The 27,972-nt window shown below is 47.8% G+C and overlaps 1 protein-coding gene across 1 annotated transcript; it reads left to right on the forward strand.

The window, feature by feature from the left end:
• On the forward strand, positions 1-27,180 carry LOC123114743 (uncharacterized). The gene is made up of 3 exons (XM_044536171.1): positions 1-98; positions 167-513; positions 27,139-27,180. Exons 1-3 carry the CDS (start codon positions 71-73, stop codon positions 27,178-27,180), a joined length of 417 nt encoding a protein of 138 aa, XP_044392106.1. The 5' UTR covers positions 1-70.
• Positions 27,181-27,972: the final 792 nt, after the last annotated feature.

The raw sequence follows: 27,972 nt of genomic DNA on the forward strand, positions 1-27,972 counted from the left end.
TAGTCGACTGATCCTTTGGAGTTGCAGTGCTGCTACTTCTGAGACCTCGGCCCGGGCCGATGACCACGAGATGGAGGATGCCGCAACTTCGAATCCAGGTGCTGTGTTCTTAATACCATTCTTAGTCGACTGACTTGCGATCTCTGATCCTGACCCTTCTCTGCAGCTCCACCCAACACTGTTATCGATCTTCCTGATGATGATGAGGATGAAGAGCCGCTGAAGCATAGGAGGAGTCGAAAAGCGCCCGCCAGCAAGGTGCCTCAGGATGTGTCAGCGCCTGAAATTCTGACTGTGGAGGGAGAGAACACCACTCGACACACGGTGACCTTCGCGACTCCACTGACGAGTGCTCAGCAGCCCTCCCTCTTCACGACTCACCACGTCCCAGAGGACCAAGCTGGTGCGGCGAAGGAGGCGATACGCCAGGCGGGACTCATGATGGAGCAGCTGAAGACCATCCGGGATGCGAGCCAGGCAGCTTATGACGCCAGCTCTGCCCTCCAAAGCAATGTCCAGGTCAGTCGACTGCTGTTTGTTCTGCTGGATATGCTACCAAAAACTTTTCTTTTCCGGGATTTATATTAGTCACCCACTGGGAGTGTCGAATAAACTCCGTGTTAGCGGGGGCACGCTGAGTGCACCCGCTGGGTGTAGTCCCCAAGGCTAAGGTCGACTGCTGGCAGTCGGCCTTAGGCTTTATAATGTCAATCTTTCTATCAGTCGACTGGTCGACTGGATTTCGCAAACCGGTGGGGGCACGCTGAGTGCACCCACTGGGTGTAGTCCCCGAGACTGTGGTCGACTGCTTGCAGTTGATCACAGTCTTAGATAATGCGTCTCGCACACTGTTTTTTTTTTTTTTGAGGTCGACTGGTCGACTTTGTCTTCAACAGGATTAGTGGGGGCACGCTGAGTGCACCCACTGGGTGTAGTCCCCGAGACTACGGTCGAATGCTTGTATTCGGCTGTAGTCTTAGAAACTTGTGTTTTTCCCTTTTTCACTCGGAAGTGAATTATTTTTGACGTTTAGTCGATTGGTTCTTCGCAGAACTCCTGTGATCTTGTGGCTCGCTACTCAGAGCTAGAACAGAAACATACTCAAGTCGAGCTGAGCTTGAAGCTGGTTCAGGAGAAGCTGACAAAGGCGAAGGAGGAGACTGAAGGTATGTTTGGTGAGACCTTGACGACTGCTTTTCCTCTTGCTTGTTTCAACATCTGATCTTGCTGTGTCTTGCAGGTAAGGTAAGGGAGGCCCAGCAGAAGAAAGACCTTGAGCTAGCTGAGAAGATCAAGCTTGCTGACGAGAAGTTAGCTTCAGTCACCAAGCTTGAACAAGACAATACCAACCTGAAAACTGCTCTTGGGATTGCCAACAAAGAAGTCAGTCGACTGAGAACTGACAAAGCTGCCTTGACCGATCAAGTCAGCAAATTGACTGAGAAGAAGACTGCGCTGGAGGCCTTCCTGAGTGGCTTTGCCAAGAAGCTGTTTCTTATGCTCGAAGGTAAACCTCCATGTTTGGCAAATATTTCTGACTGTGGCTTCTTCCATTCGACTATCCCCTTGACTTAGTGATCACTCTTGCAGAATTTTGTCAAAACTTTGAAGAAGAAACCAGCCGACTGGAGCCAAACCTTGACCCTGTCAATTCTCCGGTGAATGACGAGGTTGCCATGGATATCTTCCGACTGGAATCTCGCGTTGCATCCGTCGTGGATTATCTCGCAAGGCTGAAGGCCGCCACATCTCGCATCGACTCGACGCTCTGGCCTGAGGAGACACTTCAGAATGACCTTGAGTCATTAATGGCCCGCTTGAACACGATCCCTGGTCGAGTGCAGGAATGGAAGAAGTCCTCAGCTCGGTGTGGTGCAGATGTTGCTCTGTGTCTGGCCCGAGTCCACTGCAAAGATGCACGAGAGGAGAAGCTGGCGGCTCTTCGGGTGGCCAATACCAAGAAGCACGACTTCAGGTCCTTTATGGAGACTTTCCTTGCAGCTGCCACTCGGATCGCCGACGGAATTGACCTTGATGAATTCGTCGCACCTTCCAGCCCTCCACAGGAGGGGTAAAAAACTTCTTATGGCTCGACTCTTTTAAATTTGCCTCGGTATGCCGAGTGGAATTGTATCCGACAAACTTTAACAGGCTTGACGCCTGAGCACTTTCGGTTCCTTTAGACATCGATTCAAACTTGAATTTGGCGCTTGAATATGATTGCCTTCGGCTCAAAATGTCCTTTGCAGGTTCAAAGCAAGGTGCCTGTGCTTAGGCGAGCGCTTGGACTGCAGCTAAGCCTCCGAGCGTGAGGATCGCTCTTCACTCGGTAGGGTTTTTATAACTTAGGCGAGCACGAGGCTGCAGCTAAGCCTCCGAGTGGAAGGCTGGCTTACCACTCGGTAGGATTTTGATAAACTTAGGCGAGTGCTTGGACTGCAGCTAAGCCTCCGAGTGAGAGGATTGCTCACCACTCGGTAGGATTTTTATAACTTAGGCGAGCACGAGGCTGCAGCTAAGCCTCCGAGTGGAAGGCTGGCTTACCACTCGGTAGGATTTTGATAAACTTAGGCGAGTGCTTGGACTGCAGCTAAGCCCCCGAGTGAGAGGATTGCTCACCACTCGGTAGGATTTTTATAACTTAGGCGAGCACGAGGCTGCAGCTAAGCCTCCGAGTGGAAGGCTGGCTTACCACTCGGTAGGATTTTGATAAACTTAGGCGAGTGCTTGGACTGCAGCTAAGCCCCCGAGTGAGAGGATTGCTCACCACTCGGTAGGATTTTTATAACTTAGGCGAGCACGAGGCTGCAGCTAAGCCTCCGAGTGGAAGGCTGGCTTACCACTCGGTAGGATTTTGATAAACTTAGGCGAGTGCTTGGACTGCAGCTAAGCCCCCGAGTGAGAGGATTGCTCACCACTCGGTAGGATTTTTATAACTTAGGCGAGCACGAGGCTGCAGCTAAGCCTCCGAGTGGAAGGCTGGCTTACCACTCGGTAGGATTTTGATAAACTTAGGCGAGTGCTTGGACTGCAGCTAAGCCCCCGAGTGAGAGGATTGCTCTCCACTCGGTAGGATTTTTATAACTTAGGCGAGCACGAGGCTGCAGCTAAGCCTCCGAGTGGAAGGCTGGCTTACCACTCGGTAGGATTTTGATAAACTTAGGCGAGTGCTTGGACTGCAGCTAAGCCCCCGAGTGAGAGGATTGCTCTTCACTCGGTAGGATTTTTGTAACTTAGGCGAGCACGAGGCTGCAGCTAAGCCTCCGAGTGGAAGGCTGGCTTACCACTCGGTAGGATTTTGATAAACTTAGGCGAGTGCTTGGACTGCAGCTAAGCCCCCGAGTGAGAGGATTGCTCTCCACTCGGTAGGATTTTTATAACTTAGGCGAGCACGAGGCTGCAGCTAAGCCTCCGAGTGGAAGGCTGGCTTACCACTCGGTAGGATTTTCACAACTTAGGCGAAACGGATTCGCAGCTAAGCCTCCGAGTGAGAGTCTGGCTCACCACTCGACAGGATTTTTCCAAACTTAGGCGAAACGGATTCGCAGCTAAGCCACCCACTGAGGGGGAGTTTTTATGTGGACAAAAAGAAAAAGTGCTGACACAATTATTTCTAAACCCATGAATTACAGAAGTTCTTTATTGCAACTCATCCGAGTGATACAACTTAAGTGTAAAACGGGCGGAGTAGCTCCGCGTTCCAAGCTCGGGGCTCGTCGATATTATGCTCGACGTTGTAAAGACGGTATGCCCCGTTGTGGAGAACCTTGGTAACGATGAAAGGGCCTTCCCAAGAAGGAGCAAGCTTGTGTGGTTTGTGCTGATCCACTCGGAGAACCAAATCCCCTTCCTGGAAGGCTCGACCCCTCACATTTCGGGCGTGGAAACGGCGCAGATCTTGTTGGTAGATGGTCGACCGGATCAGAGCCATCTCCCTTTCTTCCTCTAAAAGGTCGACTGCGTCCTGCCGCGCTTGTTCAGCTTCTGCTTCGTTGTAGATTTCGACTCGAGGAGCATTGTGGAGAAGATCACTCGGCAAGACTGCTTCGGCTCCATAGACCAAGAAGAATGGAGTTCTTCCGGTCGACCGATTGGGCGTGGTCCGCAGTCCCCAGAGCACAGATGGAAGTTCATCGACCCAAGCTCCAGCCGCGTGTTTGAGATCACGCATCAGTCGCGGTTTCAGTCCCTTGAGAATCAGTCCATTAGCTCGCTCTGCTTGTCCATTCGACTGCGGATGGGCGACTGACGCGTAGTCGACCCGCGTGCCTTGGGAGTTGCAGAAGGTTCTGAATTCCTCGGTGTCGAGGCTCTTGATTGGTTTAGCTTCGATCCACTTGGTGAACTTGTCGACTGCCACCAGTACATGCGTGAAGCCACTTCGTCCTGTTCTCAAAGGACCGATCATGTCCAGCCCCCAAACTGCAAAAGGCCAGACGAGTGGGATGGTCTTCAAAGCTGAGGCAGGCTTGTGCGACATATTCGAGTAGAACTGACATCCTTCGCACTTATCTACTATCTCCTTTGCCATCTCATTCGCCTTGGGCCAGTAAAATCCGGCTCGGTATGCTTTGGCCACGATGGTCCGAGAGGACGCATGATGACCACAGGTCCCCGAGTGAATATCGTTGAGGATGAGTCGACCTTCTTCTGGTGTTATGCACTTCTGACCGACTCCAGTCGTGCTCTCTCTGTATAATTGTCCTTTGATGACGGTAAAAGCCTTAGATCGACGGACGATCTGTCGAGCCTCTTCCTCATCCTCCGGAAGTTCTTTCCTCAAGATATATGCGACATACGGAATCGTCCAGTCGGGAATGACTACCAAAACCTCCATGATCAAGTCGACCACCGCTGGGACTTCAACTTCAGTCGGATCTGTGGCACTCTTGGGCTGCGGAGTTTCTTCGGTGAAAGGATCTTCTTTGACTGATGGAGTATGTATATGCTCCAAGAACACACCACTCGGAATGGCTTCTCTCTTGGAACCTATCTTTGCTAGATCATCAGCTGCTTGATTCTTCAGTCGGGGTATATGATGGAGTTCCAACCCCTCGAACTTTTTCTCCAGCTTCCTCACTGCACTGCAGTATCCAGTCATGGCTGGGCTTCTTACGTCCCACTCCTTCATCACCTGATTGACCACTAAATCCGAGTCACCATAAACCATTAGGCGACGGACGCCGAGTGAAATGGCCATGCGCAACCCATATAGGAGGGCCTCATATTCTGCCTCATTGTTGGAGGAATCAAAGTGAATCTGGAGCACATATCTGAGCTTATCTCCTCTGGGGGAAACCAGGACAACCCCAGCACCGGAACCATTCAACATCTTAGAACCATCGAAAAACATGGTCCAATGCTCCGAGTGAACTTCAGTCGGCTGCTGCTGTTCGATCCACTCGGCGAGGAAATCTGCTATTGCCTGGGACTTAATGGCTTTCTTTGCCTCAAACTTGATATCAAGGGGAAGAAGTTCAATCGCCCATTTGGCCACTCGACCAGTTGCATCTCTGTTGTGCAAAATCTCTGATAGTGGAGCGTCGCTGACGACTGTGATTGAATGGTCAGAGAAATAATGAGCAACCTTCTTTGTGGTCATGTATATTCCATACACAAGCTTCTGATAATGAGGATATCTCTGCTTGGATGGAGTCAAGACTTCAGACAAATAATACACTGGGCGCTGAACTTTGAGAGCTTTTCCTTCCTCTTCCCGCTCGACCGTTAGCACAGTACTAACGACTTGTCCTGTGGCTGCGATGTAGAGCAACAGAGGCTCTTTGCTGATTGGAGCAGCAAGCACCGGCTGGGTGGAGAGCAGAGCTTTTAGCTCGGCAAACGCTGCATCAGCTTCTGGAGTCCACTCGAACTTGTCAGCCTTCTTCATCAGTCGGTAAAGAGGCAGTGCCTTTTCACCGAGTCGTGAGATGAATCGACTTAATGCGGCCAAGCATCCAGTAAGCTTCTGGACATCGTGCACTCGCACAGGGCGTTTCATTCGGAGAATAGTGCCAATCTTTTCTGGGTTGGCGTCGATTCCCCGTTCGGAAACGAGAAAACCGAGTAACTTGCCACCAGGAACTCCAAATGTGCACTTTGATGGATTGAGCTTGATATCATACCTTCTGAGGTTGGCAAATGTTTCGGCAAGGTCGGCGAGCAGGTCGGAACCTTTTCGTGACTTAACAACAATATCATCCATATAAGCTTCCACATTCCGACTGATTTGAGTGAGTAAACACTTCTGGATCATTCGCATAAATGTGGCTCCGGCATTCTTGAGGCCGAATGGCATGGTGATATAGCAGAAGCACCCGAATGGAGTGATGAAAGCTGTTTTTACTTCATCGGGCCCATACAGACGGATCTGATGGTACCCGGAGTAAGCATCTAAAAAAGACAACCTCTCGCATCCCGCGGTCGAGTCAACAATTTGATCTATGCGAGGGAGAGGAAAGTGATCTTTCGGGCAGGCCCGGTTTATGTGCTTGAAATCAATGCACATTCGGAGCGACTTGTCCTTCTTAGGAACCATGACGACGTTAGCGAGCCACTCGGAGTGGAATATCTCTCGGATAAATCCTGCCGCCAACAGTCGAGCCACTTCTTCACCGATGGCCTTTCTCTTCTGGACGGCGGACCGCCGAAGATGTTCTTTGACTGGCTTTGCAGACTTGTCGACTCTTAGGCGATGCTCAGCCAGTCCCCTGGGAACACCTGGCATGTCAGCGGGCTTCCATGCAAAAATGTCCCAGTTCTCACGGAGGAACTGGATGAGCGCTTCTTCCTATTTTGGGTCGAGTGTTGTGGAGATTCGGGTCGGAGCTGCTTCGGGGTCGGTCGGGTGAATGTGAACAGGCTTCGTCTCACCGGACGACTGGAATGCAGATTCTGTGGCGGGCTTCTTGGATCGCAGCAAGTCACTCGGATCTGCGTTTTGCTTGTATTCTTCGAACTCGACCGCTGTCACTTGGGAATCGGCAATTTTGGAGCCCTTCTGAAAGCACTCCTCTGCCTTTTTCCTATCTCCGGTGACAGTGATCACACCTTTGGGACCGGGCATCTTCAATTTGAGGTACACGTAACATGGTCGAGCCATGAACCGTGCATAGGCTGGCCTCCCCAAAATGGCATGATATGCACTTTGAAAATCCACGACCTCAAACGTCAACTTTTCTTTGCGGAAATGCTTTGAATCGCCAAATACTACGTCCAAAGCTATCTGGCCGAGAGACTCAGCCTTCTTCCCTGGTATAACTCCATGGAAGCTCATGTTACTCGTGCTCAATCGGGACATCGGAATGCCCATACCTTTCAGCGTGTCTGCATATAACAGATTCAGCCCACTTCCACCGTCCATCAGCACCTTTGTCAGTCGAGTGCCTTCGACAACTGGATCGACCACCAAAGCTTGCCTCCCAGGGGTGGCAATATGAGTTGGGTGATCAGATTGGTCGAATGTGATGGGTGTTTGAGACCACTTCAGATAATTTGCCTTCGCAGGAGCAACCATGTTAACCTCTCGGTTAATTACTTTCAGTCGACTTCTGCTTTCCACATCTGCGAAGATCATCAGAGTGGAGTTGATATGCGGGTATCCTCCCTCACTGTCCTCTTTGTCTTCGGCTTTGTCTGACTCTTTCTCCTTGTCTTTAGACTGTTTTCCCTGAAACTGCTGGATCAGGAGTCGACACTGGCGAGTGGTGTGCTTTGGGTAAATGATATTCCCCTCTTCATCTTTCTTCGTGTGAATATGACACGGCATATCCATCACGTCGTTCCCTTCTTTATCCTTCACCTTCTTGGGGTTCCAGGATCCTTTTGGTTTCCCCTTAGACTTTCCTTGAGTAACGGCCAGAGCCTCTCTAGGAGCTGCTGGTTCAGCCTTCCGCTTCTGTTTCCGACTGGAATTTCCTTTTTCCGACTGACTCGGCTTGTGCTTGCCGCTTCGGAGTCGGTCTTCTTCTTCGCCGTTGGCGTACTTGGTAGCAATCTCCATCATCCGACTCAAGGTCATGTCACCGGTTCGACCAAATTTCAAGCTGAGTTCTCTGTTCTTGACACCATCTTTGAAGGCGCATACTGCCTGATGGTCAGAGACATTTTCCACTGTGTGATGCAAAGTGATCCACCTCTGAATATACTCTCTGAGAGTCTCATTGGTTTTCTGCACGCAGACTTGCAACTCTGTCAATCCCGCTGGTCGCTTGCAAGTCCCTTCGAACGTTCTGACGAACACTCGGGACAGATCTTCCCAAGTGTAAATACTGCTAGGAGGTAATTGGGTCAACCATGCCCTGGCAGAACCTTCCAACATGAGGGGCAAATGCTTCATGGCCACCTCGTCGTTCCCACCACCGATCTGAACTGCCACTCGGTAGTCTTCAAGCCAAGTTTCAGGCTTAGACTCACCAGTGAACTTGCTGACTCCTGTTGCCAACCTGAAATTGGGGGGAATAACAGCGGCTCTGATAGCTCTGCTGAAACATTCAGGACCAGAAACATGTACTCGACTGCTCGTGGGCACTTCTCTGTCGAGTGCACCACGATGGGCTCTGTTCCGGTCGACCAACCCTTGCACGATAATGGATCGCGCGTCGAAGCCTGGCTCCCTGGGGTCAACTGGAACTCTACGCCCTGTACTGTACTGACGCCTATCATCTGGCTGCCGAGGAGCGTAAGACCCACCCCTCGGAGGGGAATAGGGCACTCGACGCCTATCATCTCGGTCGAGCCTGTCGCCATATTGATCTCGCCGATACTCACGCCCTTCGCGCCGCGGAGGCGATCTGGGGCTGTGAGCCGACTGTACCGTATTCACAGTGACAGATCGACTGTGAATTCTGTTGCGCGACTGAGACACGGCTGAATTCTGATCTCCTGCTGCCCGGAGCAGATCCCTGATCTGCAGCAAACCTCTGCCAGCTTCTGACTGCGAAGGCTGAATGGACTCTGCTATACGGGTCGCAGCTGCTAAATTCTGAATTGGGGTTCGATATACCTGAGTCGGCGGGAAGAGTTGACGTCGACTGGTGTCGGGAACTCGTTGCCGCGCGCGCTCGTCGAGTGCTCGCTGAAGGTTCTCCAGTCGAGTGCGCTCGGCCAAATTGGCTAGACGCGCCTCCTCCAAGGCACGAGCCTCGGGGGTTTCTCCTGCGATGGGAATACGCAGGGGATCCTCGTTCCTGCGGCGAAGCTCTTCTCTTTGCAGAGAGTCGAGTGGCTCGGGCTGGTACTCTTCGTAACCTCGAGCAGGGTCGCCGCCGTCGCCTGCTCCACCACCGCGGGCGAAGCCAGGAGGGCTATGGGGCCCGTCGACCATCAAGATTTCCGCCGCTGGATCACTGCTTCCGCACTCGGATGCAGTCTCTCCGGAGCCAGTCGACTGATCGAACAAGCCGTAGAGAGATTCGTTGGGCTCGATTGCCGCAACTTGTGTAGTGGCCGACTGGCGAGCCACCGCGTGACTCACCCATCGCTGAAGCCTCGACCGGCCTGAGCGCTTGCGCTGGCGGGAGACCGGGAGGGTGGAAGACGAAAGAACCGACCGATACTGGGTCGATGGTTGCCGCAGCAGAACGCCGCGGACACATGCGCGAAAATGCATCGCACCGCGGACGGGGAGCGCATCTACGTCGAGTGGAGCCTCTTGGAGCCATGCGGAGTCGTCGGCGATGAAGGTGAGAGTGCCGAGACGGATCTCTTGACCCTCGATCAAAACTCCAGCAGACACCATGATGAAAATACTCGGAAGAATCGCAACTTCTCCACAAAATCGCTAAAACACCTGCCCCATGGTGGGCGCCAACTGTCGTGGTTCTAAGCCTGACAGTAGAGTGGGGGGTAGGTATGGAGAGGCAAGGTCCTAGCTATGGAGAGGTTGTAAGCACAAAGGATGTACGAGTTCAGGCCCTTCTCGGAGGAAGTAACAGCCCTACGTCTCGGAGCCCAGAGGCGGTCGAGTGGATTATGAATGTATGGATTACAAGGTGCCGAACCCCTCTGCCTGTGGAGGGGGGTGGCTTATATAGAGTGCGCCAGGACCCCAGCCAGCCCACGTAGGAGAAGGTTTAAGGTGAGTTAAGTCTGGGGCGTTACTGGTAACGCCCCACATAAAGTGCCTTTACTATCATAAAGTCTACTTAATTACAGACCGTTGCGGTGCAGAGTGCCTCTTGACCTCCTGGTGGTCGAGTGCGTCTTCGTGGTCGAGTCCTTCAGGCCAGTCGAGTGTGTCCTCGTTGGTCGAGTGAGTCCTCGTTGGTCGACTGGAAGGCGACCTCTTCTAGGGATGTCCTAGGGTAAGTTACTTGGGACAGGTCCGTGACCCTACCCTAGGTACATAACCCCATCAGGTAGTATTTTGCAAATTATAGATCAATAGCTCGCGTTGTTGCTTCCCTGTGTTTATTTTGATATGTTCCTAGAGAAAATTGTGTTGAAAAATGTTAGTAGCAATGATGCGGATTTGATCCGCGATCTGAGGTTTATCCTCATTGCTACACAGAAGAATTATGTCCTTAATGCACCGCTAGGTGACAGACCTATTGCAGGAGCAGATGCAGACGTTATGAACGTTTGGCTAGCTCAATATGATGACTACTTGATAGTTATGTGCACCATGCTTTATGGCTTAGAATCGGGACTTCAAAGACGTTTTGAACGTCATGGACCATATGAGATGTTCCAGGAGATGAAGTTAATATTTCAAGCAAATACCCGAGTTGTGAGATATGAAGTCTCCAACAAGTTCTATAGCTAAAAGATGGAGGAGAATCGCTCAACTAGTGAGCATGTGCTCAGATTGTCTGGGTACTACAATCGCTTGAATCAAGTGGGAGTTAATCTTCCAGATAAGATAGTGATTGACAGAATTCTCTAGTCACCATCACCAAGTTAGTAGAACTTCGTGATGAACTATAATATGCAAGGGATAACGGAAACAACTCCCAAGCTCTTCGTGATGATGAAATCAATGAAGGTAGAAATCAAGAAAAACATCAAGTGTTGATGGTTGATAAGACCACTAGTTTCAAGAAAAGGGCAAAGGGAAGAAGGGGAACTTCAAGAAGAACGGCAAGCAAGTTGCTGCTCAAGTGAAGAAGCCCAAGTCTGGTCCTAAGCCTGAGACTAAGTGCTTCTACTGCAAAGGGACTGGTCACCGGAAATGGAATCACCCCAAGTGATTGGCGGATAAGAAGGATGGCAAAGTGAACATAAGTATATTTGATATACATGTTATTGATGTGTACTTTACTAGTGTTTATAGCAAACCCTAAGTATTTGATACTAGTTCAGTTGCTAAGATTAGTAACTCGAAACGGGAGTTGCAGAATAAACAGAGACTAGTTAAGGGTGAAGTGACGATGTGTGTTGGAAATAGTTCCAAGATTGATATGATCATCATCGCACACTCCCTATACTTTCGGGATTAGTATTAAACCTAAATAAGTGTTATTTGGTGTTTGCGTTGAGCATGAATATGATTTGATCATGTTTATTGCAATACGGTTATTCATTTAAGTTAGAGAACAATTGTTGTTCTGTTTACATGAATAAGACCTTCGATGGTCATACACCCAATGAACATAGTTTGTTGGATCTCGATCGTAGTGATACACATATTCATAATATTGATGCCAAAAGATGCAAAGTTAATAATGATAGTACAACTTATTTGTGGCACTGCCGTTTGGGTCATATCGGTGTAAAGCGCATGAAGAAACTCCATAAAGATGGATTTTTGGAATCACTTGGTTATGAATCATTTGATGCTTGCGAACTGTGCCTTTTGGGCAAGATGACTGAAACTCCGTTCTCCGGAACAATGGAACAAGCTACTGACTTATTGGAAATAATACGTACCGATGTATGCGATCCAGTGAGTGTTGATGCTCGTGGCAAGTATCGTTATTTTCTGACCTTCACAAGATGATTTGAGCAGATATGGTTATATCTACTTGATGAAACATAAGTCTGAAATAGTTGAAAGGTTCAAAGAATTTCAGAGTGAAGTGGAAAAATCATCGTAACAAGAAAATAAAGTTTCTGCGGAGACGAATATTTGAGTTACGAGTTTGGTCTTCAATTAAAACAATGTGGAATAGTTTCACAGCTCACGCCACCTGGAACACCACAACGTTATGGTGTGTCCGAACGTCGTAACCGCGCTTTATTGGATATGGTGCGATCTATGATGTCTCTTATTGATTTACCATTGTCGTTTTGGGGTTATGCATTAGAGACAGCTGCATTCACGTTAAAAGGGCACCATCTAAATCTGTTGAGACGACACTATATGAACTGTGGTTTAGCAAGAAACCCAAGTTGTCGTTTCTTAAAGTTTGGGGCTGCGATGCTTATGTGGAAAAGTTTCATCCTGATAAGCTCGAACTCAAATCGGATAAGTGAGTCTTCATAGAATACCCAAAGGAAATTGTTGGGTACACCTTCTATCACAGATCCGGAGGCAAGATATTCGTTGCTAAAAATGGATCCTTTCTGGAGAAGGAGTTTCTCTCGAAAGAAGTGAGTGGGAGGAAAGTAGAACTTGATGAGGTAACTGTACCTGCTCCCTTATTGGAAAGTAGTTCATCACAGAAATCAGTTCCTGTGACAAATACACCAATTAGTGAGGAAGCTAATGATATTGATCATAAAACTTCAGATCAGGTTACTACAGAACCTCGTAGGTCTTCTAGAGTAAGATCTGCACCAGAGTGGTGTAGTAATCATGTTCTGGAAGTCATGTTACTAGACCATGATGAACCTACAAACTATGAGGAAGCGATGATGAGCCCAGATTCCGCGAGATGGCTTGAGGCCATAAAATCTGATATATGCTCCATGTATGACAACAAAGTATGGACTTTGATTGACTTGCTCGATGATCAGCAAAGCCATGTTAAATAAATGGATCTTCAAGAGGAAGACAGACACTGATAGTAGTGTTACTATCTACCAAGCTCGACTTGTTGCAAAAGTTTTTCAACAAGTTCAAGGCGTTGAATACGATGAGGTTTTCTCACTCGTATCGATGCTTAAGTCTATCTGAATCATGTTAGCAATTGCCACATTTTATGAAATCTGGCAAATGGATGTCAAAACTGCATTCCTTAATGGATTTATTAAAGAAGAGTTGTATATGATGCAACCAGAAGGTTTTGTCAATCCTAAAGGTGCTAACAAAATGTGCAAGCTCCAGCGATCCATCTATGGACTGGTGCAAGCATCTCGGAGTTGGAATATACGCTTTGATAAGTTGATCAAAGCATATAGTTTTATATGGACTTACGATGAAGCCTATATTTACAATAAAGTGAGTGGGAGCACTACAGCCTTTCTGATTAGTATATTTGAGTGACATATTGTTGATCAGAAATGATGTAGAATTTTTTCTGCAAAGCATAAAGGAGTGTTTTAAAGGAGTTCTTTAAAAAGAAAAGACCTCAGTAAAAAGCTACTTATATATTGAGCATCAAGATCTATTGAGATAGATCAAGACACTTGATAAGATTTTCAATGAGTACATACCTTGGCAAGATTTTGAAATAGTTCAAAATGGAACAGTTAAAAAAAGAGTTCTTGCCTGTGTTGCAAAGGTATGAAATTGAGTAAGACTCAAATCCCGACCACAGCAGAAAATAGAAAGAGAATGAAAAGTCATTCCCTATGCCTCAGTCATAGGTTCTATAAAGTATGCTATGCTATGTACCAGACCTATTGTATACCTTGCTCTGTATTTGGCAAGGGAGTACAATAGTGATCTAGGAGTAGATCACTGGACATTGGTCAAGAATATCCTTAGTAAGGACTAAGGAGATGTTTCTCGATTATGGAGGTGATAAAAGAGTTTGTTGTAAAAGTTACATCAGTGCAAACTTTTACACTAATCCAGATGACTCTAAGACTCAATATGGATACATATTGAAAGTGGGAGCGATTAGCTAGAGTAGCTCCGTACAGAGCATTGTAGACATAGAATATTTGCAAAATACATACGGCTCTGAATGTGACAGACCCGTTGACTAAGCTTCTCTCACGAGCAAAACATGATCACACCTTAGTACTCTTTGGATGTTAATCACATAGCGATGTGAACTAGATTATTGACTCTAGTAAACCCTTTGGGTGTTGGTCACATGATGATGTGAACTATGGGTGTTAATCATATACAGATATGAATATTGGTGTTAAATCACATGACGATGTGAACTAGATTATTGACTCTAGTGCAAGTGGGAGACTGAAGGAAATATGCCCTAGAGGCAATAATAAAGTTATTATTTATTTCCTTATAATCATGATAAATGTTTATTATTCATGCTAGAATTGTATTTACCGGAAACATAATACATGTGTGAATACATAGACAAACAAAGTGTCACTAGTATGCCTCTACTTGACTAGCTCATTAATCAAAGATGGTTATGTTTCCTAACCATGAGCAATGAGTTGTTATTTGATTAACGAGGTCACATCATTAGTAGAATCATCTGATTGACATGACCGATTCCATTAGCTTAGCACCCGATCGTTTAGTATGTTGCTATTGCTTTCTTCATGACTTATACATGTTCCTATGACTATGAGATTATGCAACTCCCGTTTACCGGAGGAACACTTTGGGTACTACCAAACGTCACAACGTAACTGGGTGATTATAAAGGAGTACTACAGGTGTCTCCAATGGTCGATGTTGGGTTGGCGTATTTCGAGATTAGGATTTGTCACTCCGATTGTCGGAGAGGTATCTCTGGGCCCTCTCGGTAATACACATCACATAAGCCTTGCAAGCATTACAACTAATATGTTAGTTGTGAGATGATGTATTATGGAACGAGTAAAGAGACTTGCCGGTAACGAGATTGAACTAGGTATTGGATACCGACGATCGAATCTCGGGCAAGTAACATACCGATGACAAAGGGAACAAACGTATGTTGTTATGCGGTCTGACCGATAAAGATCTTCGTAGAATATGTAGGAGCCAATATGGGCATCCAGGTCCCGCTATTGGTTATTGACCGGAGACGTGTCTCGGTCATGTCTACATTGTTCTCGAACCCGTAGGGTCCGCACGCTTAAGGTTACGATGACAGTTATATTATGAGTTTACATGTTTTGATGTACCGAAGGAGTTCGGAGTCCCGGATGAGATCGGGGACATGACGAGGAGTCTTGAAATGGTCGAGATGTAAAGATTCATATATTGGATGATATGGTTAGGCCAAGGGGTCAAGCCCATGAGGCTTTAGGTCGGTGCAAAAGGAGTTTTGCGGAGGCCAGGGGGCCAAACGCCGGAGACCCTGGCGTCTGGCCCTGGGCCAGACGCCGAGGCCCATGGCGTCTGGGCCAGACGCCAAGGATTGTGGCGTTTGGTCCTGGAGTCCGAGTGGGACTCTTGCCTTTCGGGCAAAACCGACTTTGAGGAGGCTTTTGCTCCAAGTTTCGACCCCGGGGCTCAACATATAAATAGAGGGGCAGGGCTAGCACCAAAGGCACAACAAGTTGATCCACGTGATCTATTCCTTAGCCGTGTGCGGCGCCCCCAGCCACCATATTCCTCGATAATACTGTAGCGGAGTTTAGGCGAAGCCCTGCTGCTGTAGTTCATCAAGATCGTCACCATGCGGTCGTGCTGACGGAACTCTTCCCCGCCACTTTGCTGGATCGGAGTCCGGGGATCGTCATCGAGCTGAACGTGTGCTCGAACTCGGAGGTTCCGTAGTTTCGGTGCTTGATCGGTTGGATCGGGAAGACGTACGACTACTTCCTCTATGTCGTGTCATTGCTTCCGCAGTCGGTCTGCGTGGGTACGTAGACAACACTCTCTCCTCTCGTTGCTATGCATCACATGATCTTGCGTGTGCGTAGGAAAATTTTTGAAATTACTACGAAACCCAACAACAAGTTACCAAAAAGTTCATAGAAAATGCATAGTGCTAGATCGACTCTTAGGCTTGATCTTCAGTTGGTGGTGTAGAGATGGCTCCTTGGACGAAGGCTTCAGTTGATGTAGAGGGTGCTGGAGTTGATGCTGAAGCTGGTTGCACTGGAGCTGAAGGGGCAGTAGCTGGTGTTGAAGATGTTGCTCTAGTGTCTGGCACTGGCACAACAGCTTACCTCTGAGCTCTAGGCACTCTGGCAAAGACATTTGTGGTTGTCTTGCCCTTCCTCTCCTGCATGTCATCCTGCAGTTTCTCCACAACTGTTTGAATCTCAGTTACCTTGACATCAAGATCATGAAATTTGAGTTCCATGATTCTCTCCAGGCACTCCTGATTCTGAGTGAGGGTGTCCAATCCCTTCTCAATCCTCAGAGATGATGCTATCAAGTAACCAAGCTGCTCCTGCTTGTTTTTCAAGAAATACTCAGATGCCTCCTCTTGAGTTGGCATCTTGGCAGCCTTCTCCTTCCTTGCCTTCTCCCTCTTCTCTTGAGCTTGAACTGATGATGGATCATCCTCATTCATGACAACCTCATTGCCTTCAAAGTCTGGATAGAGTGGAAAATGTTCCCTATCCAATAGATATTTGCCAGTTCCCATCTTTGAGTTGACCAATTCCTGAATCTGAGGTGCATAACCACAGCTCCTCTTCTGATCTGCTGCAGTCCTCTTAATGGTTTCCACTATAAGGCTCGTGACTTTAAATTTTTGTGGCACATCAAATAAATGCAACATATTGATGGCATGCCCTCTGATCATGTTGTGGTCACCAGACTTGGGCAACAAAGTGTGCCTAGGAATCCAATTGATAGTAGGCAGCCCTGACAACAGAAAATGGACTGATCCAAAAGAGAAAGTCTCTAGGGCTTTGTCTGGGATCTCCTTGTACATGTGTGCCATGGTATTGTGTCCCATTTTCTTCTTGGCATATACATCCAGATCATCATCATTTTCCTTTGGGGCATTTATCAGTTTTCCCATTCTTCAACAGTGGATTGGTACCTTGTACCTTCAGTCATCCAAACAATTCTTCCATCTGGGTAAAAATGTGCTGTGGAGTAGAATTGCATGATAAGTTCATCATTCCAGTTTGTGAGATTTTGCCCAACAAATTCTGCAACTCCACAAGCAACAAAGATGTCTTGCACTCCAGGATAGTGCTCTTCATTTTCCTTCATGTAGGTCCAGTCGACCCACCTCATATCACAAACTATGGGCTTCTTGTCCAATAAGATTGTCTCATAGAAGTCCTACTGTTCCTTTGTATGGAACCTGTAATCAATTGCAGTTCTTCTCCTTGTGGCATATGGATCTGCCATCCTCCATCGCCTCAATCCCGAGTCTTTTCTGATGTTCATGTCCTCATCCACAGGATGGGCATCATTGTGATCTGGTATCTTAGGCTTGAGCTTCCTTAGAACCTGTCCTTCTTCATCTTCCTCCTCCGCAACCTCAGGCACTGGGGCCTTGTTCTTCTCAGCAGCTGGAATACTCATGGTATTCCTATTTGGTGCAGACTTGGCCTTGGGGGCAGCTTTGGGTGCTTCCTTGGGTTTAGATGTTGCAGCCCCAGATTTAATAGCATCACCCATAAGTTTGGTGCCTTTGGTGCTGGTGCAGCAAGCTCTTCCTGTTCCATCATGGAAGGTTGACCAACAACTCTGGCCATGGTATTCTTGACCCTTTCCTTCCTCTTCTTGCCTTCAGCAGCTGGCTCTTTGGGATCAGGCTTTTCAGGTAGTTGAGTTGATGCTCTGGCCTTGGACATTGGTTGTCTTCCTGCAGGCCTTTTGATCTTCATGCCTAGCTTTGTATCCTTTGCTGAGCCATATTCCTTCTTGAGCACCACTTTCTTGGAAGTAGCCTCATCTTCTTCAGCTTTGTAGTCCTCATCTTCTGAGTCTGAGGTTCTCTTTCTCCTTTGCCTGGTAGCAGCCTTAGGCAGGTTGCTAGGAGTGCTTCTGCTCCCTTCATCTGAAGTGCTAGAGGGACTAGTGCCCTCACTCATGTGAATCTGCTCTGCTGACCTGTTCTGGATGTCACTCTGGTCTGACATGTTGCAAAGGCTGACTGCTGACCCAGTGAAGAGTTATAGATGAGATAGAGTGGATGAGCATCACAAAATGCAGAGATTTTTCAAAAGAATGATTCAAAAATTCAGTTTTAGTCTTCCACAGAAAGCATTTTGGATCAACCGATTTTCAAACTCGGTGATACCGAAGCAGTGTTTGGAACCTAAACTGATGAACTCAGTTGGACCGAGTCACAGTTCGGTGGCATCGAGACTGCTAGGGTTTCACAGAATCCTAAAATCGGTCGCACCGATTAGTAATTCTCGGTCAGACCGAGAGAAACTAGTGCAATGGCATATGCCAAATCGGTGAGACCGAGTTTTTCAACTCGGTGGGTCCGAGATGGTTTCAGCGGAAACCTAACCCTAAAAATTCGAATCTAATCTACTCTACGGACTACTTTGGCTGGATAGGATTGTTTCAATCGTGGCAAGAATCAATAAGAGTATAATGTGCTAGGAATCAGATGTGGATAGCACAAAGATCGAGTCCATACCCTAGTGCGGCGATGAACTCGCTACGGCGTCAATGGTGGGGTTGAATTCCGTTGACGGCGGCAGAGACCAGCGACAGGAGGCGGCTGGCGACGAGGAGACGATCCGGAGACCTTCGATGGCAGAGCGAGCTATTGCGCGGGTGAAGGGGTTCGGAGAAATTTCCAAAATTTTGCCCGTGTCTATATATAGCCCGACCCTGTCGGTGTGACCGAGTGGAACAACTGGGTGGCACCGAGATGCATAACTGTGTTCAGTTACAGCAACTCGGTGTGACCGAAAAGTTCAAATCGGTTGCACCGAGATTGAAAACTCATATCAACTTAATGATCTCGGTAGGGCCGAAATGAAGGAATCGGTCAGACCGAGAATCACAAAGAGGTTTTGGAAGTTTAAGTCTATGACGAATCGGGGACTTCGAGTGCTCCTCACACGGAGTGGTTCAAATCTGACTTGATCAAATTTTGTGATGTAGCATGAATAAACTTTGAGACGAGAAAAGCATAGATAGCTAGAGAGGATTCTTAGGCATTCTTGTCCATCCACTTGGCCAAAAGAAGAAAGAACCAAACAATCAAAACAACAAGTGGATGTCCTTGAATGAGTAAAATATGCACCAACATGCTCACACAAAAAATGGCAAATGAAATATGTGGCAAAGCATGCACAACCAATTCTAGCATCTATCAAACAATTGGCGATGACTAGGTCATCTATATATGAGTATATTGACTTAGGAGTCAAATGAGAACATTTGATCATAGGTCATACTCATCGTTTAAGCTCAAGTGGGGTTACCACTTTTACATAATGCATTGATGTGTTCACACCATTAGAGTTGCTTTGACTCAATTTTTTGAGTTAAGCTCCCCCTAGATGTGAGATCCCCCCTTCAGAGGGATGAACTAACCTTGGGTTTTGTCGATGATGACTTCATGTAGGTGTTGAAGATGTGGATGATCAATGTTGATGTAGATCATTTGGATCAATCCTTTGGAGTGAGTTGCACTTTCAACTTACCTACATGGGTTAGTCCCACAAGGAACAAACAAGAATATCCATAGACATAGAGTGATGCACACACAAGATGATGTCCATGAAAACATTAGGTTACCTTGTCCCTTGCCTTACCAACATGAGGGTTTGTGACTCCTTGAACTAGTGCAAGATGTGGAAGTTGATTGCACTTGTCCTTGCCATAAAGATATGAGTGAAGAATGTTGGCGGAGTCACCCTCAAGAACTCTCTAGTTCTTCTTCTTCGGGATCCACATCATCTTGATGGGAATCCTTGGAGTTGTAGTTGTACCTGATGAAGTAGAACTTGACGTAGTCTTGGGAATCCACTTGACCGAGACCTTGGGTGCTTCTTCAAATGCATCAATCTCTTCTTGAAGCTTATCCTTGCCTTTGTTCTTGTGGTCTTGTGGAGGAAGATCATCTTGAGCTTGTGTTCCCTTGAAGGAAGTAGGATCATACTTCTCTTGTTGAGGAACAAACTTCATCTTGGGGTATTGATCTTCTTCCCACTCAACTCCATTGGCATTGAACTTTCGTTAAAAACCAACACCTTGATTCTTCCGGTATCTTCCTTGCTTGCGTACAATTTCCTCGAATTGCTTACTCCCGGCAAGGCTCTTGTAAACACCTTTCTCTATAATTCCCTTCAATAAGCTATTTTCTTGCTCAAGTGTAACTTGGCTAAGAGAATCATTAGTGGAATCAAGAGAACTACTAGAAGCAACAATATTGGATTTAACATTATTATTGTTACTACTAGAGGAAGTATCTTTCTTGTACTTGTTACCAGACTTGACTTGAGGCATGTAAGTAGATAAGAGTAAACGCTTGGCAATGTAAGAAGAACTTTTCTTACGGAGATCATCATTGATTGCTTTTAAGAACTCATGCTCTTGCTCAAGATTGAGCTTTTCAAAGCATAACTTCTCATGAGCCCTTAAAAGTTCTCGATGATCTTCGAAGATAGTTTCATGAGCCAACTTTAGAGTGTTTAGTTCTTTAGTTAGAAGCTCAATTTTCTCCTTATCATTGTCATTCCTTTAATTAGCATGATTAATTGATGTTTCATCATAGTATTCATCACTAGAGTTGTCAACAAGTAAATCATCATCCACAAGCAAGTCATCTTCATCACTATTGAAATCAACATACTCAGGATGTGTTACCTTTGGACCTTTGGCCATGAAGCATCTTCCAATTCCTTCATTTGGTGACTCAAAAATGTCGTAGGAGTTGGTTTACACAAGTGCTAGACCGGCAACACCTTCATCTTGAGTATGTTCGGAGTCGGAGTGATAGCTTCTCTCAGAGTGATTGTCGGAGTCGGAGCCGGATACCCATTCACCAACATGAGCTTGATGTCTTCGTTTTGTGTAGCTCCTTGATGACTTGTCCTTCCTTTCCGAATCCTTGCTTCTCCGTGAGGGTCTTCATTCATAACGATCACCTCTACTCCTCCTCTCTCTTGGTGGTGATTATTCTCTTTTGATTCTTCTTTTTGGAGAATCTTCTCTTCTTTTGTAGGGTGTCGTACACTCATTGGAGTAGTGTCCAGGCCTCCCACAATTGTAGCAATTGCGCTCTCGACTAGAAGATCTTTTGTCATGATAAGACCTTGACTTGGAGCTTCTTTCTTTGCTTCTACTCTTGTAGAATTTGTTGAAGTTCTTCACCATTAAGCTCGATTCTTCATTGAAGGTTTGTTTCTCACTTGATGATGTGGGGGCTTCACTTGAGGCTTTGTAAGCACCACTTGACTTGTTGTGAAATTCCTCCTTATCCTTGAGTGACATCTCATGAGCAACAATTCTTCCAATGACTTCCGTTGGCTTGAGATCTTTGTAGTTTGGCATCATTTGAATCAAAGTGCACACGGTATCATACTTTCCATCCAATTCTCTTAGGATCTTCTTGATGATGAATTTGTCGGTCATCTCTTCACTCCCTAAGCCGGCAATCTCATTTGTGATAAGTGCAAGCCTAGAGTACATTTCAGCGACACCTTCACCATCCTTCATTTTGAACTTGTCAAGCTGACTTTGGAGCACATCCAACTTGGATTCCTTGACAGATTCGGTACCTTCATGCATATCAATCAAAGTATCCCAAATTTCCTTTGCATTCTCAAGACGGCTGATTTTGTTGAATTCTTCGGGGCACAATCCGTTGAAGATGATATCACAAGCTTGAGCATTGTATTGCAGCATCTTCAATTCTTCCGCATTCGCTTCACGGTTCGGTTCTCTCCCATCAAAGAATTCACCTTGCGAGCCAATACAAATAATTGCCCAAACAGCGGGGTTATGTCCGAGAATATGCATTTTCATCTTATGCTTCCAACTAGCAAAATTAGTACCATCAAAGTAAGGACCTCTACGGTGGTAATTTCCCTTGCTAGACGCCATACTCTCCTAGGTTGTGAAACCAAGGCTATGGCCACCAAAAGCTATGGAAATCAAAGCAAATGGAGACCAAAGCTCTGATACCACTTGTAGGACCTTGAAGTATGTCTAGAGGGGGGTGATTAGACTACTTGACCAATTAAAAACTTAACCTTTTCCCAATTTTAGAGTTTGGCAGATTTTAGCTATCTTAGGACAAGTCAAGCAATCATCACACAAATCAAGCAAGCATGCAAGAGTATATAGGCAGCGGAAATTAAAGCATGCAACTTGCAAGAAAGTAAAGGGAAGGGTTTGGAGGATTCAAACGCAATTGGAGACACGGATGTTTTTGGCGTGGTTCCGATAGGTGGTGCTATCGTACATCCACGTTGATGGAGACTTCAACCCACGAAGGGTAACGGCTGCACGAGTCCACGGAGGGCTCCACCCACGAAGGGTCCACGAAGAAGCAACCTTGTCTATCCCACCATGGCCGTCGCCCACGAAGGACTTGCCTCACTAGCTCCTTGGTTCAACTCCACAATCTTGTCGGAGGCTCCCAAGTGACACCTAGCCAATCTAGGAGACACCACTCTCCAAGAAGTAACAAATGGTGCGTTGATGATGAACTTATTGCTCTTGTGCTTCAAATGATAGTCTCCCCAACACTCAACTCTCTCTCATAGGATTTGGGTCTGGCGGAAAGAGGGTTTGAGTGGAAAGCAACTTGGGGAAGGCTAGAGATCAAGATTCATATGGTAGGAATGGAATATCTTGGCCTCAACACATGAGTAGGTGGTTCTCTCTCAGAAATGGTAAGTTGGAAGTGTAGGTTTAGTCTGATGGCTCTCTCCACGAATGAAGAGGAGGTGGAGGGGTATATATAGCCTCCACACAAAATCTAACCATTACACACAATTTACCAAACTCGGTGGGACCGATTCAACAGACTCGGTCGGACCGATTTAGTAAACCTAGTGACCGTTAGTGATTTTCGGTGGGACTGACATGCATCTCGGTGAGACCGATTCGGTTAGGGTTAGGGCATAACGTAATCTCGGTAAGACCGATTAAACAAACTCGGTGAAACCGATTTTGGTAATAAGCTTTCCAGAGAGTTGGTCAGGTAAACTCGGTGGGACCGATTTGCTCTTTTCGGTGAGAACGAAATGTTACAAAAGGGAAACAGAGAGTTTACATTGCAATCTCGGTGGGACCGATCGCTCACTTCGGTTAGATCGAAACGTTACGAAGGGGAACAGAGAGATTACAATCCCATCTCGGTGAGACCGAGATCCCTACCGGTAAGACCGATTTGCTTAGGGTTTGTGGCAGTGGCTATGACTTTTGGAATCGGTGGCGCCGGATTGGAAGAATTGGTGTGACCGATTTTGGCTTTGGGTTTAGGTCATTTGTGGATGTGGGAAAGTAGCTGAGGGTTTTGGAGCATATCACAAAGCACATGAAGCAAGAGGCTCATTAAGCAACACCTCATCCCTCCTTGATAGTATTGGCTTTTCCTATAGACTCAATGTGATCTTGGATCACTAAAATATAAAATGAAGAGTCTTGAGCTTTTGAGCTTGAGTCAATCCTTTGTCCTTAGTATTTTGAGGGATCCACTTTCATCATCCATGCCATGCCATTCATTGAGCTTTCCTGAAATAATAGTCTTGGAATAGCATTAGCTCAATGAGCTATATGTTGTTATGAATTACCAAAACCACCTAGGGATAGATGCACTTTCATTGACAGACTTGCCCGATGATTGGCGAGAGATAGAAAATAAATGGATCTTTAAGAAGAAGATAGATGCGGATGGTAATGTTACCATCTATAAAGCTCGACTTGTCGCTAAGGGTTATCGACAAGTTCAAGGGGTTGACTACGATGAGACCTTCTCACCCGTAGCGAAGCTATAGTCCGTCTGAATCATGTTAGCAATTGCCGCATTCTACGATTATGAGATATGGCAAATGGACCTCAAAACGGCATTCCTTAATGTCTTTCTTAAGGAAGAATTGTATATGATGCAGCCGGAAGGTTTTGTCGATCCTAAGAATGCTAACAAGGTATGCAAGCTCCAGCGCTCCATCTATGGGCTGGTGCAAGCATCTCGGAGTTGGAACATTCACTTTGATGAAATGATCAAAGCGTTTGGGTTTATGCGGACTTATGGAGAAGCCTGCGTTTATAAGAAATTGAGTGGGAGCTCTGTAGCATTTCTCATATTATATGTGGATGACATACTGTTGATGGGAAATGATAAAGAACTCTTGGAAAGCATAAAGGCCTACTTGAATAAGTGTTTTTCAATGAAGGACCTTGGAGAAGCTGCTTACATATTAGGCATCAAGATCTATAGAGATAGATCGAGATGCCTCATAGGTCTTTCACAAAGCACATACCTTGATAAGATATTGAAGAAGTTCAATATGGATCAGTCCAAAAAAGGGTTCTTGCCTGTATTGCAAGGTGTGAAATTGAGCTCAGCTCAAAGCCCAACCACGGTAGAAGATAGAGAAAAGATGAGTGTCATCCCCTATGCCTCAGCCATAGGGTCTATTATGTATGTCATGCTGTGTACCAGACCTGATGTAAACCTTGTCGTAAGTTTGCTAGGAAGGTACCAAAGTAATCCCGGCATGGAACACTGGACAGCGGTCAACAATATCCTGAAGTACCTAAAAACGACTAAGGATGTGTTTCTCGTTTATGGAGGTGACGAAGAGCTCATCGTAAAGGGTTGCGTCGATGCTAGCTTCGACATAGATCTGGATGACTCCAAGTCACAAACCGGATACGTCTATAATTTGAATGGTGGGGCAGTAAGCTGGTGCAGTTGCAAGCAAAGCATCGTGGCGGGATCTACATGTGAAGCAGAGTACATGGCAGCCTCGGAGGCAGCACATGAAGCAATCTGGATGAAGGAGTTCATTACCGACCTAGGAGTTATTCCCAATGTGTCGGGCCCGATGACTCTCTTCTGTGACAACACTGGAGCTATTGCCCTTGCCAAGGAGCCCAGGTTTCACAAGAAGACCAGACACATCAAGTGTCGCTTCAACTCCACTCGTGAAAATGTTCAAGATGGAGACATAGATATTTGTAAAGTGCATACGAATCTGAATGTCGCAGATCCGTTGACTAAACCTCTTCCACGGGCAAAACATGATCAACACCAGAACTCTATGGGTGTTAGATTCATCACAATGTAACTAGATTATTGGCTCTAGTGCAAGTGGGGGACTGTTGGAAATATGCCCTAGAGGCAATAATAAAATGGTTATTATTATATTTCCTTGTTCATGATAATTGTCTATTGTTCATGTTATAATTGTATTGATTGGAAACTGTAATACATGTGTGAATACATAGACCACACCATGTCCCTAGTGAGCCTCTAGTTGACTAGCTCGTTGATCAACAGATGGTCATGGTTTCCTGACTATGGACATTGGATGTCATTGATAACGGGATCACATCATTAGGAGAATGATGTGATAGACAAGACCCAATCCTAAGCATAGCACAAGATCGTGTAGTTCGTTTGCTAGAGCTTTTCTAATGTCAAGTATCATTTCCTTAGACCATGAGATTGTGTAACTCCCGGATACCGTAGGAGTGCTTTGGGTGTACCAAACATCACAATGTAACTGGGTGACTAGAAAGGTGCTCTACAGGTATCTCCGAAAGTGTCTGTTGGGTTGGCACGAATCGAGATTGGGATTTGTCACTCCATATGACGGAGAGGTATCTCTGGGCCCACTCGGTAATGCATCATCATAATGAGCTCAATGTGACCAAGTGGTTGGTCACGGGATCATGCATTACGGAATGAGTAAAGTGACTTGCCGGTAACGAGATTGAACGAGGTATTGGGATACCAACAATCGAATCTCGGGCAAGTAACGTACCGATTGACAAAGGGAATTGTATACGGGATTGCTTGAATCCTCGACATCGTGGTTCATCCGATGAGATCATCGCGGAGCTTGTGGGAGCCAACATGGGTATCCAGATCCTGCTGTTGGTTATTGGCCGGAGAGATGTCTCGGTCATGTCTGCATAGTTCCCGAACCCGTAGGGTCTACACACTTAAGGTTTGATGATGCTAGGGTTATGGGGAATGGATGTACATGGTTACCGAATGTTATTCGGAGTCCCGGATGAGATCCCGGACGTCACGAGGAGTTCCGGAATGGTCCAGAGGTGAAGATTTATATATGGAAGTCCAGTTTCAGTCACCGGAAAGGTTTCAGGGTTTATCGGTATTGTACTCGGACCACCGAAGGGGTTCCGAGGGGCCACCTGCCCCGAAGGACCTAATGGGCTGTACTTGGGAGGGAACCAGCCCCTTAGTGGGCTGGTGCCCCCCCCCCCAAGGGCCCAAGGCACCTAGGGTTGGAAACCCCAAGGTGGCCGCCGCCCCCCCTAGGGTTGGAAACCCTAAGGGGGTCGTTGCCCCCCTCCCCCCAAGGGGACGCCGCCTCTAGATGGATCTAGGGGGACGGCGCCCCCCTCCCCTTCCCCTATATATAGTGGGGTTTTTGGGGCTGCTAAAGACACGAGTCTCCCTCTCTCTTGGCGCAGCCCTACCCCTCTCCCTCCTCGTCTCTCGCAGTGCTTGGTGAAGCCCTGCTCGAGTGCCACGCTCCTCCACCGCCACCATGCCGTCGTGCTGCTGCTGGGCAGAGTCTTCCCCAACCTCTCCCTCTCCCTTGCTGGATCAAGGCGCGGGAGACGTCACCGGGCTGCACGTGTGTTGAACGCGGAGGCACCGTTGTTCGGTGCATAGATCGGATTCGGCCGCGATCTGAATCGCTTCCTGTACGACTCCACCGACCGCGTTCTTGCAACAGTTCCGCATTGCGATCTTCAAAGGTACGAAGATGCACTCCCCTCTCGTTGCTTGTAAACTCCATAGATTGATCTTGGTGATGCGTAGAAAATTTTAATTTCTGCAACGATCCCCAACACAGAGGTCACCGGTCGCTCCAGGCACAGAAGGGCGGGGTGGCCCGGGTCCTTGCAGATGTAGCATCACCGGGGATTGACACAGTTGACTTGATAGTGACCCTCCACCCCGCAGTTGAAGCACGGGGGACGAGGGAGCCCGGAGATGGGCCCCGGAGCAGCAGAGCCGCCCGGGGCAAGCACGGAAGGGGCGGCCTGGTTGCCCCTTGTCTGCCCACGACGTCTCTTCTTCTTGCCAGGCCCTTGGCGGCCACGGGACGGGCCACCTCCAGGGGCGGTAAAAGAGGTCGGGGCGGTCGGAGCTGCTGCGTGGGGAGGCACATACTTCCGGGACGAGGCAGCGGGCGGCGGAGCTTGGGGCGAGGAGAGGGCGGACGGGACATGCAGGATGGAGAGGAGCTCCGGCCGCAGCGAGGAATGGGGGAGGGCGAACGGCGGCGGGAACGCCAGTCCCCGCGGCTACCGGGGAAGACCGGGCCGGCCCCTACGGTCCGAGCGGCCCAGAGAACACCAGTCATCCCTATGTCCATCCCGGAGTTCGCGAAGCTCGCGTCGGAGTTCCTCCTCGCGGTGGAGGGCATTCGGGAAGGGGCGGGGCAGGTCGCGGTGGTCGTCGACGCGCCGTTTGCGTCGCGACTTGCCGTCGTCCCACTCGCGGGGCATGGCCTGAGTCGGAGAGAGGGGGGAAGAGGCAGCAGCGGCGGGCGATTGAGCGCGGGAGGAGGCGTCGGCACAAGCGGGGGAGCAGGAGGGGAGCCGGGCGAGGCAGAGGTGGCGGCGGGGAGGAAGGATGCGGCGTGAGGAAGGCCTCGAGGGAGCCAAATGCACGGTCGGGGCGAGGTGGGCCTAGGGCAGGGGGAGGCCCCGCCACTAGGATCTGGCCCATATTAGATGGGTTTGGCCCATCTAACGCCACGGCCAGCCGGACCGGGCAGCGGCCCAGCAGGCCTCGACCCAGGGGATCGAGGCCCAGGGAACGGGGCGAGGCAGCAATCCGGAGGGTTTCCCCTCGACGGGTGGGAGCCACCGCCACCGCTGCCACTGGCGGGGAGCTGCCGGCAGGGGTGAGCCCG

The sequence above is a fragment of the Triticum aestivum genome, chromosome 5B, assembly GCF_018294505.1.
Source record: "Triticum aestivum cultivar Chinese Spring chromosome 5B, IWGSC CS RefSeq v2.1, whole genome shotgun sequence".
Lineage (NCBI taxonomy): Eukaryota > Viridiplantae > Streptophyta > Magnoliopsida > Poales > Poaceae > Triticum > Triticum aestivum.